The sequence below is a fragment of the Phlebotomus papatasi genome, chromosome 1 (assembly GCF_024763615.1).
Source record: "Phlebotomus papatasi isolate M1 chromosome 1, Ppap_2.1, whole genome shotgun sequence".
NCBI classification, from domain to species: domain Eukaryota; kingdom Metazoa; phylum Arthropoda; class Insecta; order Diptera; family Psychodidae; genus Phlebotomus; species Phlebotomus papatasi.
In genome coordinates, this window is record NC_077222.1 from 73,427,054 (window position 1) to 73,440,911 (window position 13,858).

A 13,858-nucleotide genomic window follows, 5' to 3' on the forward strand; every position below is an offset into this window, starting at 1 on the left:
TTTATTCAATTTTTTTTCTCCTTTAATCTGTCTCAGCATATTTTATACACATTCATACTCTGCAGAGAACATTTGAAAATTATCTCAATACAGTATTTTGCATAAATCTATCTAATAAGAAATCAATCGATTTTTTTTCTTTCAAAACTCGTATGTTCTAATACATTCAAGCATTAAACACTATCTATAAAATTATATTTACAATAAAATGAATGTAAGAGAGCATTGCCAGAGTTTGAGGCAACTACAGCAATTATAATTCTTTCTTTTTAACAATTAATCATCTATAATAATTTTTGTAGGACATTGCATGTCTTCTTATTTTTTTTACAATTCTTCTATGTACAGCAGTATATCAATAAAGTTAATACCTTCTATAAATCTATAATCTTTTAAAATTAATAGTTCAATATGATATTCAAGAGGGTTTCTTGAAATGTAGAAAAATAAATTCCATATATTTATTAGAATTGATACAATTTCTCTATTTATTTATTTTTTTGATAACATGTATAATATCTCAATAATGTATCTCTGATGTGAAAAAAAATATTATTTTAGCATTAGGCAATTGTGTCAGTAATCTAAAGAAAATTTTTCCACTATAATACCCACATATCAGCACTTATTGTCAAATGAAAAAAAAAAGCTATAAATGAGAATAAATAATATACTAAATACTAATGCATAATCTGTGGGTGCTGAGAATGTCAAGAAGCCGTATTAGATTTTTATGTTGACCAATAAATATAATGCCTTAAATTCGCTTACGGAATTGTTTAGAGTTTAGAAGAGAGAAAGGAAGATAAAATGCTAAGCTAATACTTCCCAAAAAAATAATGATTGAGATTTGGGATGATAAAGAATTTTTGACTTTGTCGGCAAAATATTTAGTCAATTTATAAGCTGGTTGGCCTTTGTTTTCAAGTGCTTGGTGGGACTCGAGGGTAGCCCAGGCCAGTAAGTTTGGAGGCACCATGGAAATAAAATGAATTTAATTGGATAGAGTGAGAGAGAAACGCTTCAAATAGCAATTGAGTTTATCAATTTTGGTATCACGTTTCAACACATGATATTACTCCTTCTCGGTGTCAATAATACTTTATCGTATTTATATGTTAAACTCTGGTAAAACATATTCTTTTCAATATTCACAATTAAATACAAAGTATATTATAATAAAAAAAAATGAGAAGAGCATAAAACTACTCAACAAGAACATTTTTGCTTTTTTTGCCATCATGCTTTTTAACTAAAATTTCCTTCCCAATTCCATTTCTTTTGTACAAACTCTTTCATTAGTTTTTTCAATTGTTCTTCATGCAAAAATATATGTCAATTCGTCGCTTAAAATATCTTTTAACCCTGTATAAATTTGATTCATTCAACATTTTCGTGTCTCCACATAATGAAATTATTTTCCTATCGATATCACTTAGCGTTTTAGCACCAAATCTTAATTCCTCTAGTAACACACTGCTCCATAAATTTAATTGTCAACAATCTCTCAGTTTTGTAAACAGAAGAGCTCATTGTTCTGGCATTGTGAATTCAATTCTTGGGATGAATGATAAATTGAAGATCAACGCAAATGAGGTTTCAATGCACATAGGAAATTTATAATATTTTAGCAATATTTCAGTTTTAGGAGTGAGAAAATTGAAACATCTGGCAAATTATGGAGTCAAAACAAAATTTAAATAATTAATGTCAATTTTTTATAGACTCTTGTGAAAATAGATCACAAATCGTAGATGAAAATAGATCGTGAATGTGTTAATGCGGAACCATCGGTATAAGTTTCTGGTTAATATTGGACTTCTATTTAAAGAAGGTTGTGGTTTCTTTTGAAGTGCCAATATATCAATAAATAATTTCTTGGGATATATTTTAAGTGTTCTGAGTCGTTTAAAATTGAAATACTAATTATTTATTTACTTCATCAAATCACTTATATCGCTGACAGCCCCATGAAGTACTTTTCTGCGAGTACGTATTAAACTTTAATAGCGTTTTAAAATAATAATAGGATAATGACCACTTTTGTTTTCTAGATATGTGTTTGATAGGCTCAGCAACAAATCAGCTTTATTTTTAATTATTATGCCTAACGCAGAATAACTTTTGTTTTGTAAACTTGTTTTTGACATTTCAATGAGAACGAATGAAACTGGGATTTAGTCATCTCGCTCTCTCACATAGGAAATTTTGAAAACATGTTTACAAACAAAAGTTATTGTGCGTTGGTCATTATACTCTTTCGGGAACTCTTTCTTTAAGTTCTCGTATTAAAAAAAAAAACAAAAACAAAATAAAACAAATTGAAATTTTACATTTTTTTCAATTATTCTTTGAGTTACTTTTTTTGAACACGAAAAATTTTATAATTTGATAATAACCATTTAATTTTGATTTGCATGGAATTATTTTGTGCAGAACTTTATATTCGTAATATTTTCGAATGAAGAGAACGAGATGAGAGCTCTACGTCTACATAAATGTTTCAAGTTACATTTCTTCTTGATAAATTTTTGTATAAAAAAAAATATTATTTAAGTCGTTTCTCATCCAATATTTCACGAAACTATGAAACACAAGCGAGCAATTTTTTAAATATCAATTTTCTAAAATCGTAAAATTAAAATGGAAACAGTTATTTGTACTTATATTCAGTGTGCATTGGATTGAATGTTGCAATGATATTAAAAGTTTTCGCGACGAAATCTAGAAGAAATTTTTTTTAAAAGATTTTTTCGTAAATTTTGATCATCTGGTCTTTTCCGCTTCAATATAGAATATAGGTAATTGAGATACAAAACATATTATTTCCAAGTGTTTCTGATATTAAAATACAATTTGTTCTATAATGTATACAAAGAAAGTCAATTGAAACTTTTCATAAATTTTCCTGTGCATTGAAACCCTAAAAGTTATTACACCAATTTTCCATGGAAATTTTCTTAAACTTGTAATTTGTGTCAACAGTATCAAGAGTCGTGTGAAAGTTGTAATCTTGAATATATGACTTATGATAACACCCAATGAATTTTCACACTCACGCTTCATCTGGCACAAATAGAGAGATTCTAAGCTCCTCTTTTGGAGTGACTTCCTCTTTCAGACATCTGTCTGTTCACTGGCACATGAGTCCGTAGCACATCCCCATTTACGCGATGTATCGCACATTCTCTTAAGGAGCGACCGTTTCTTCTCAAAGATGCAATCAGCATCACTGGATCGTGGTGTTGAGTGTGGCACAAAACCAGGGATCTGGCTAGATGGTGGCTGTAGGTTGTGCTGATTGTAAATTTTCTGCTGATCAGCAGCAAAGTCCGGGCACTTTTCCACCTCCAGCACAAAGGTGTTCTTGGCGTTGGTGGGAAACTTGGTGTCCGCTTTGGATGCGAGTGTGATGGTTTTAGTTTTGGTGGTATTTCTACGTCGTTGGAGGCGTTCATTGGTCTTGGCGTCGATGCCCATGAGACGCCTTACGCCGCGACGGACTCGTTTGTTGCGATAGGCAAAAATGAAGGGTGAGCTGAGATTGGCCAGGACCACAGTGAATATGGATACTAGGGTGCGATCGGTGGGTGTAAGCAGAGGAACGCTGTGACCTTCTAGCAGGACCAACAGACCATAGGGGATGTAGGAGACAAGGAACATAATAACCACAAGGATACTAATTCGAGCAGCACGCGATTCCTCACGATACTTGAATAAGGAAGAAGCATTAGAGAGCCTGTGGCGAATGGAAGTCATGTAACTGAGGGCCTTTGGATGCACCTGAACCGTTGGCAGGGGCAACAGAGGCCCTGAAACATCCACCACAGTGGTATGTTTCTGAAGATTTGGCGTCGAGCTGGCATGTCTCAGATCACACTTGAGTCCATCTTCGAGATTTTCGAGTGGAAAAAGCTGACGGGCACTGTAGTTTCTACGAATGGATTCTTCACCCGCCAGCGATAGCGACAGCAAGATGCTGTTTTGGTTGCGATCCATTGACTTTGGTATTTCGAGGTGCTTATTGAACAGCAATGGTTTTGTGCTGGAATCTTTGGCATCGTACTCCTTGTCTAGTTTCATGAGCAGTCCACCTGGAGGCACTGATGAGTGTCTTTCTCCCAGGTTTTGTGGTGTTTGCTGTGTGTTGGAAGATGTGAGATTCAGGGCACTCTGGAGGAGTGGAGATGATCCATTTTGGCGCATTCGGAGGCCATTTGAGCGTGCCTCCCGGAATATTCGCCAATACATGGCACATACAAGGCCGAATGGTAGTAGGATTATTACAAGAAAATAGGCAAATGAGAAAACAGCACTGTAAATCCCATTGGGCTGGTATAGGTGGGCGTCGCGTCCACGAAACGCTGATGCTACACCAAATACAATTCCCAGGCACCACGTGGTTCCGATCAAGGCCCATGCTCGAGGTCCTGATACGCGGGAATGGTATCGTAGAGGATCTGTGACTGCGCACCATGTGTCTCCTACTACGAGGAGTACAGATAGAGCACCAAGAGCAGCTGCAACATCTAAAGTCCAGAGTCGAATGCCGGACAATTTTCTATTGTCCTCATGTCGAAATTCCTCAACTTCTTCATCGATTTCAGCTATAACGATGGTGTTTCTATTTTCGGAAACCGCAGTCTCCTGGAAGATAATATTCGTTGAGCATCCAGGGATTGTTCTGTTGAAGTGGCAGTTAGTCCTTGTGGATGTTGTTTCGAATGCATCAACATCGTCACTTGGAGGTCGAAGAGCACTGGAATTGAGCAGGAGCGACGGTCCAAGAATAATGCAGCAGGCGAGATTCACGATTAAGAGATTGATGACAAAGCGATTGGCTGTTGTACGTAGACTTGGAGTTACCCAGAAGGCGCCAAGTGCTAGGACATTTACGCTCGCGGAGAGCAGCAGCAAGGCTCCGATAAAGAAATCTATAGCCATCTCTGCTTATAAGCTTCACAGTGTCCGATGGTACTTCATCTGACCACTGGCTCATCACAATAACTTTCCCATATCGCACAAATTTCACAGCTGCATGTCTCTAGTTCAAAACACTTATTCAGCACGGATGGCGCGCGCACAAAATCCGAAAATCTCGTATCAATATTTACACAAACTCAATATGTATAATCATCCAGGCTGCTTCAGTTCTGATGATTCCACAGAACAGAGACAGGCCGTAGTTTATTTGTCGTGCTGAGTCCCAAATATATACAAAGTGTTGCTTATCGGTTTACTTGCAATTACCAGCTACAAGAGCTACGAGATTTGTGGTGCTAAATAATTTTGCAGGAACTCTTCTTTATTCACTGAATATCGCTCAATTCACAGCTTTGGTCAATTGGATTGCCAAACTCTATGGAGAAGTTTCCCAGATAATGTCCAATACACGACTTTGCCACTGAACACCAACTTCTGCAACAAAAAGAAAAAGAAAACAATAAAGATTAAAGATGAAGACTAGGAAGTATGAATAATATATATCGTTCTCTCATGATCGCATAATTTATAGAATTTAATTTACATTGGGGAGAGCCGGGAGAGCGAAGAAAAGAATTAACACATTGATATAATCACTGTCGCACCTGACCTCGAATAGCGACAAAATTGATTGCAACTTCTGTGCCATTGTGAATGGGGCTTCATTTAAATTTTCTATTCATTTTTCTATCAGACACAATGCCTCCCGCCACTTCGACCTGCGATGCAATTACTTTTAAACGCTCAATGGCAATGTCGAGGAGAGAGTAAGCTATTTCTACATTGGACCAATAAATAATTGAATTTTCCTTTCAGTTCAATATATAATTAAACTGAAATGAATGCCATGGGAATACCAGATGGTCTAACATGTTGCTGAATTGTTTGACTAAGAGTGTGTTGAGTTAGAAAAAAGGAAAAAGACAAAGAACCAGGGTTTTAAAGTTTCATAAGCCACAGAAATAATTATTTGCGGAATATTTTGTTTATTTTGGTGTGATGGGAAAATTAAATAAATACGTCGTTCATATTCATAATAAGTAGCATAATTTTATTTTAAAAATTCATACTTATCCTCTTAGCTATCAAAATCAACGAAATCTTGTTATATTTTTCTTGATTTATTTTTTAATCTAATACAGTTTTATCAGAATTGTGTCTGTATATGTGCATATTGTTTAGACGAATTTTAACTTACTAAAAATGTTAGTTAAATAGATAATTTTTCCAGAAATTTTTCAATTAAAAAACTTAAAATAGGATTCAGGATTTTTTTTTCATTTTATCCACTTATATTTTAATTAAACATTAAATATTTTAAAGGTCTTTAGCCTAAACTGAAAAAAAATTCTGATGTGCTTCGAGCTATATTGTAAAAGTAATTAAATATACCACAAATTTCATCTGCAAATAAACAAAAATTTAAAACGGTACTAATAATGAAAATTTAAATAACTTTTCATTTTTATGAAAACAAAGGTAAAGCACCTCTGTGTTCATTATTTGTTTTTTTTTTTAATTAAATTTATTTCATTTGGATGTAATATTTGCGGAGTAAATAGGGGTTGGATATTATAAATTGAGAGTTAAATTGATTACAGGATTTTATGTTACGTTATATGCTAGACACACATACGAATTAAGCCTAGAAACAACTTAACCTAATTATAATCAAAATAATGATTAGATTATATCTCCATAAGTATCTGTGTATAATCCGTCTCTCGGCTTAACCCTTTAAGGACGATTGGGTCACCAGTGACCCAAAAATGAGATTTTTCCTATGGCCTTTAAAGCTGTATTTTGCTCTAAAATGTTACAAAAATTTTTTTCTGACCCTCGATTTTTGACCTTCTCGTCCTTAAAGGGCTAAACGGATAATCGGCTTAGTTAGTGGAATGCTGATGGGCATTTAGTTAGCAAGTAACATTAATCCTTTGAACATGAGTGAGTTATCCCGCAGTAAAAAAAAGAAATTGGTCAGTAAAACCAAATAACATTTTTATGGCTTCGGCACTCTTTTTAGATCAGGAAAATTTTATCGGCTCTAAATTAAAGTATTGTAATGCTCTACACACACTTGTGACTTAAGCCGAGAGATGACTTAGTGAAAAATGATGGAAATGTAGTTTTAACCATTATTTCTAGTATAATTACGTTAAGCCGTCTCTCGGCTAATCCCCAGGTCTGTCAAGGCCCTAAGTCTAAAATGCAGCTTTTTAGGAGAGATGTTTAAAGTTTGACAGCTTATTTATTGATTTTTCTTAATTTCACTGCAATTAGTATTCTTTTCCCTTCTAAAAACTATTTTATCATACTTTAAGAATTTAATATCTTCTGGTTAACGATATTGTTAAACTATTTACAGTGAAATTGTGGACAAAAACTTTAATAATTGTGCCGAGCAATTTTCATTTTTTTTGCGTTATTACTTTTGCAGAAACAACCTAATCAATATATTTTTTGGGGGATCTAGGGTAAAGTGATATAATTTGGAATTAGTGTTACAAGTTGAACAATTCGCCCGTACAAGTTGGACATGGCTTTTTTCCTAATAAATACAGTACAAAATTTGTTTTTAAGCACAAGGAACCAAATTATAAAACTAAAGTATTAAAAATATACAAATAAAAATGAAGTACTAAATTTATCAAGGCAAAAAGCCCTGTCCAAATTGTACCATTGTCCAACTTGTACCACTGTCCAACTTGTTCCACTTTACCCTAGGTTTCCGCATACAAACATACCATCTTTTTATACTACTGTATGTAGAATTGCAGTATTGTTTGGAGCCGACGATTTTATCAAGTCGAAATTTTCATCCCATTTTTTTTTAAACTTATTGCAATCAATCAAATAGATCAATCGAAACTTATAGATCAATCGAATTTAGTGTGAGAAAAAAATAGATAGACTTACGCAAAACTTCAATTTTGACAGTTGAAAGATAAGTACCCTATTGTTTTTATTTTCTGGCTGAGAATTTTTTCTCATATTTGCCTATATTTGTCCCGATTTTAGAGCACTTGAGAATTGGAAAATCTTGGAGAAGGCCACGGAATATCTCTTATATTGGAGGTTTTTTATTTTCGTGGCTACAATCTTCAAAACTGACTGATATACCTTTGCGGTTTATGTTGATACTGTCACACCTGTGCTGCACTCAAAGACGTTGTAAGGCGCTAAGACCGGAGGTATCTTCACCTGTGATGAGTGGATGTTTGCTTATGAACGGCAATATCTGATCCTTATCTCCTGGGTGTTTATTGGGGCCGTTTTTTATCTGCTGGATCCTGGACCTGAGAATTGACATCTTGAGGTGCTCGGTTGTAGTTGACCCACAAAGCTTCCTGCCTCTTATTTTTATCCACTCTGAACTATCACTGGCATTGTGGAGAAGCCTTTAAGCCCACTGCAGTGCTTTGGTGGGTCAGTAGTGGCGGGATTTGCATCTGTTTCCTGGTGGGACTGAGACTGTCTTCTGGTAAGACTCTCTGGCATATCTGGTGACTCCTGAGGCGCCGTTTTTTTTTTTTTTTTTTTTGCATCTGCGTCAATCATAAGCATTGTGGACAAGCCCTTAAGCCCACTGCAGTGTTTTTGATTTGACGGGACTCCTGCAGCGCCGGATATTCGTTTTTCTCGGGCCGATTGTCATCGCATTCATCGTGCCTAACAATTGTGATTGTGCTGCAGGGATTAGGTTAGGTTAGTGCTGTTCGTGGTGGTGAGCTGCGCCATCTGGTGTGCTCTAGGAGTGGCATTTCAGCTTCCCGCTTTTTCTCTTGGCTCCCGCTCTGTCGTACGTGGGGCGCGTGGTGCGAGAATTTGAAGTGACTGGGCAATTTTCTGTGCACCTATATTGTGAAATTTTGCAATGCCCGCTGTTGAGCGTTGTGGGCTTTGTGCGACGGTTATTGATCGTCGTCATGGATTAGGAATCTTATGCGCTGGGGCCTGTAAAAGACGATACCATGTACAATGTACCGACCCTCCGCTTACTTCAAGCTCTATTAATGAAGTAATGTATGGATCGACTCCTTGGCATTGCAAAATGTGCATGGATAATAGCCAGAACGGCTCGTCTGTTGGACAGAATCTGTCGGGCGCTCATAATCTGTCTAGGGACTCTTCGCATACTGCTGGGCATGTTGATGTGACACTTAATGCCTTGGTGGCTCGCCTGAGCAAGGTTGAGGGTCTTTGCGAGGCCCTTGCCGAGGAGAACAGGCATCTTCGTAGCCAAATGGCAGAGTGTCTTGGGCTCAGAACCAATATTCGGGCAATTGAATACAGGCTTGATTCCGTGGGATCATGGTCTATGACTCCGGGTCCGTTCCCTAATGGCCAGCGGTTTTTGGAGGACAGGTTGGAATCAACTTTGTTGAATGAGCGTGAGACGCTTGACCAAAATCGTCGCTCTTCTGGTGTTGTGGGTGATGGAGTTGCTCCGAGTTGCGGGGATGGAGTGCAAAATCTGCGTGAAAAGCTCCTGATACCCGGTCTGAAAACTACTAGTGCTCCTCCGGGAGTCCCTCCACGTCTTGAACCTTCACCTGTTGTCGATGTAGCTATGGAAGGTAACAGTGAACCTCCTCAGAGTGGCCGGGGTCCCAGGCCGGTGATTTGGGGCCGGGCCAAAATGGCTAATGCCTTGCCTATCGCAAGGAATTATCGTTGGCTTTTTTTGTCTCGGTTATCTCGCGAGGTAACGGAGGACCAATTGCGTGGAGAGTTATCGAAGCGACTTTCTTCTGGTCGGACCCCCAAATGTATTTGCCTGACTTCTAAAGCCCCTGCATCTAAAAAGTGTGCATCTTTTCGCGTGGAGTTGACAGATGCTGAGTTTGGGGAGGCGATTTGTCCTGACTTCTGGGAAGAGGGGATTTTGGTGAAACCATTTCTTTTTCGGGCAAGGAAAAAGACTCCTGGAATCAAAGAAAGTGCCCCAACAACTGATATTGACACAGACTCCCGATTTCCAATTGCCGCTGGACCATCGGAAGGCTAGACTTGGATATGCTGAAACTCGGGGCGATTCCTCTGTTGGTTTATATAGTGGGTCATCCCTCTCTAACTCTTTGAATTCTAGCTTTTCTTGTAATTCTTTGTTAAATATTAACTTTAGTGACATTTCTGCAGTTTCTGAGGTTCAGCCTGATGATTTAGTTTACGCTGATTCTAATTCTAATTCTCTTTCTATATGCCTAAATAAGCTTACTGCTGATTCTCGTTACGCTTGCATGCTTGCGCATATTAATGCGCGAAGTATCAGGCGCCATGTTGATGAGATTCGTGCTCTTCTTCGAGGTTTTTCGATTTCGGTGCTGTGTGTCTCCGAGACCTGGCTTGATTCTTCTGACTCCATGGAGTCTGTTGGTGCTCGGGACTTTCAGTTCCTCAGGTGTGACAGATCTAATCAAAAAAGGGGAGGTGGTGTTGGCATCTACGTCCGCAATTGCCTCAATTCCTCAGTACTCTGCTCGGGGACATTTGGAAAGCTTGAGTATGTCGGTGCCCGTGCAATTTCTTATAGTGTCACCTTTAATATCTTCACATGTTATAACCCTCCTCCAGTAACAAATCTTGGAGATATTGAATGTTTCCTTGATTTTGTGATGTCTTATGACAACTTCGTTATTATGGGTGACTTTAATGTTAACCTTGCATTACAGACTTCCTTAGCCAAAAGGTTTTTGGCTCTCCTATCAGCACGCTCTCTCTATTATGTGCCGTTCAATCCAACGCGAATGGGGTCACTATTAGACCTTTTAATTCTTCCTTCTTGTGATTCGCAGAAAATCATTCAATTTTGTCAGAGTCCTCTTCCAGGAATATCTGATCATGATCTGATTTGCGTTTCATATAGTATGCGTCTCCCTAAACCTAAGAATAAATATAAAACAATTTCAGATATTAAAAACTGTGATGCTTCAGCTGCTCGTACTGCTGCATCGTTGGTTCATTGGGGAGATGTATTCCTGAATGCTTCGGCCTCCGAGAGGGTTGATAGGTTTACAAATTTATTTATTAACTTGTTCGAAAGAGTTGTGCCCAAGAAGCGCTTCCTTATTCCTCCTCTTTCCACACCATGGATTGATGACGGCGTAGTAACACTTATTAAACGCCGAGATACAGCCTATAAAAAGTGGAAGCGGTCGGGTTCGCAAAGGGATGAAAGAAGCTTTAAAAAGCTGCGCAATAAGGTATGTAGCCTTATTAAGGCTCGCAAAAAGCGGCATTTCTGTAATAGCCTCAACCCTAAACTCCCTTCCAGAACACTTTGGGCGAATATTAAGAAACTTGGCCTGCGACCCTCCATTTCGCCAAGTGAGAATCATTCTTTTAATGCAAATGATTTTTGTTCCTTTTTCTCGGCCTCCTCAGCTGGTATCTTGGCTTCTCCTTCTCTGCCTTCCGCGCCCTGGGAGGGTTTTAGCTTCAGCTGTGTTTCGCAAGAAAATGTGGTTTACGCTATCTCCTGTGTCAAGTCTAGTGCTATGGGGTGTGATGGCGTCTCCCTTGATTTTATTAAAATTCTTCTCCCGGTAATTGTACCAGTGCTCACTGACCTATTCAATCACATTATTGTGACTTCAACTTATCCTGACTGTTGGAAAAGGGCTTTAGTAGTACCTATTCCCAAAATATCTAATCCCAAATCTCTCTCTGATTTTAGGCCAATTAGCCTCCTCTCTTCTCTCTCAAAAGCATTCGAAATCCTCCTTCATGAGCAAATCTCTCAATATTTGACTGACAATGGTATGCTTTGTGAGTTCCAGTCGGGCTTCCGAAAGGGTCACAGCACTACTTCTGCCCTTCTCAGGGTAGCTCATGACATTTCTTCAGCTATCGATCAAGGTCATTTTGTGATTCTAGTTCTGCTAGATTTCACAAAGGCCTTCGACAATCTTCCTCACGATTTGCTCTGTTATAAATTGTGCTCAATTTTCAAATTCTCATCTTCAGCTGTTGCCCTTATTCGATCTTACTTCTCAGGAAGATCGCAAGTTGTCAAATTTGGTGAAGATATTTCACCTCCTGCTTCCCTAAGTAAGGGCATCGGTCAGGGTTCAATTCTTGGCCCTCTCATGTTTTCTCTCTTCATCAATGATTTACCCTCTGTGCTGCTAAATTGCTTTTTTCACCTTTACGCAGATGATCTTCAAATTTATGTTGAGGGCGATCCCTTCAACCCTTCAAATGCCTTTTCTCTAATGAACGCAAATCTTTCCAATATTGAAAATTGGGCTTCACGATCTTACTTCTCAGGAAGATCGCAAGTTGTCAAATTTGGTGAAGATATTTCACCTCCTGCTTCCCTAAGTAAGGGCATCGGTCAGGGTTCAATTCTTGGCCCTCTCATGTTTTCTCTCTTCATCAATGATTTACCCTCTGTGCTGCTAAATTGCTTTTTTCACCTTTACGCAGATGATCTTCAAATTTATGTTGAGGGCGATCCCTTCAACCCTTCAAATGCCTTTTCTCTAATGAACGCAAATCTTTCCAATATTGAAAATTGGGCTTCATTAAATGGATTAGTATTGAATCCGAAAAAGTCCCAGGCTATTGTTATTTCTAAGAAAGCTCTCTCATTTAATTTTCAACCTCTATACCTACACGGTGAAATTATCCCTTTTGTTGATCAAGTCAAAAACCTTGGTATTATTTTCAACTCTACACTCTCATGGTCTGATCATGCCACATCTATTTGCCGTAAGGTCAACTATTCTCTTTACACTCTTAGACGCTTCCGGGACATTACGCCCTATGACACTCGCTTGATCCTCGCTCGAGCGCTTCTTCTTCCTTTTTTTATCTACGGGGCAGAGCTCTTTTTTGCAGCGGATAGTGACACAATTCGCCGCTTGACAGTGTCCTTTAATGATTGTGTCAGGTATATATGCGGCTTAAGTCGCCGAGATCACATCACTCCTCACAAAAATGTGTTCATTGGTTGTGATCTGCCATCTCTTTTGAGAATGAGAGCTGTTTTATATCTCTTTCACCTGCTGATATTTGGATGTCCTAAGTACCTGTCGACTCTGTTGGTTAGGGGGGGTTCGGCCAGGGTTCGGAGTCTTATAGTGCCTAAAGTCAACAGTGATTGCCTTTATCGGACGCTTTTTGTGAAAGGCATCACTATTTTTAATTCTCTTCCGTGTGGTAGTCGGAATTCCGCGGATGCTATCCGTGAATTCTTTCTGGCTGAACCTTAGAAGCTTCTATGCTTCTTATTTTTCTATTCATCTTTTTTTCCTTTTGTTTCTTTTTCTTATTAAGATTTTGTTCCTTATTCTCATTTGCATTTTGCATTACTTACTATATGTTCTTCAATCACAATTGTAAGAGGGGTGACCCTATTTTTGTGATTTAAATATATGCATTATTATTATTATTATTATTAAAACGTGTGAGAAAGAAAGGGACGTGAATTTTGATTTCATGAAATTTTCCTGATTCAAAAGGTGTGTCGGAGCCATTAGGGTAAATAAGGATTTTAATGTAAATTTGAACAGGATACGAAACAACCTATTTCATTCACAAATGTTTGTATATCAATCGAATTACAAATTCAGTCACGATTTCTCATTTAGGATCACAAATTTAATAATTTATGATGTTGGATTTGTTTTGAACATTTTTTTTTAATCTTTGGTGGTTCTTATATTTTCTCCTAAGCCATTGCAAAGATTTTTTTGCAGACAATTCGCAATCTCAAAATATAATATACTACTCCTATAAATTTCGTAGCATCTCATTTGTCGTACGTAGGATTTGCATGTGAAAATTACAAATTTTCCTTACCAGGGAGATCAACAAACTAAGTAAGAGAAAAATTGCAAAGTAAGGCGGTTAATAACAGAAATTTCCG

At 37.7% G+C, this 13,858-nt stretch overlaps 1 protein-coding gene across 4 annotated transcripts in view; it reads right to left on the reverse strand.

Moving 5' to 3' along the window:
• The window catches only part of LOC129800872 (muscarinic acetylcholine receptor M1), a 31,563-nt gene continuing 17,705 nt past the window's right edge, over nucleotides 1-13,858 (reverse strand). The window contains exons 2-3 of one of the 4 annotated variants that reach the window (XR_008751658.1): nucleotides 3,060-5,418; nucleotides 1-1,557 (exon numbers count right to left, since the gene is read on the reverse strand). Coding sequence is in view for 1 of the 4 variants with exons in the window: in XM_055845588.1 (XP_055701563.1) it covers nucleotides 3,118-4,944 (1,827 nt within the window). In the remaining 3 variants the exon portion in view is untranslated. Of the gene's footprint in view, nucleotides 5,419-13,858 lie in introns of all 4 variants that reach the window. The other 3 variants (XR_008751660.1, XR_008751659.1, XM_055845588.1) reach the window with 3 other exon arrangements.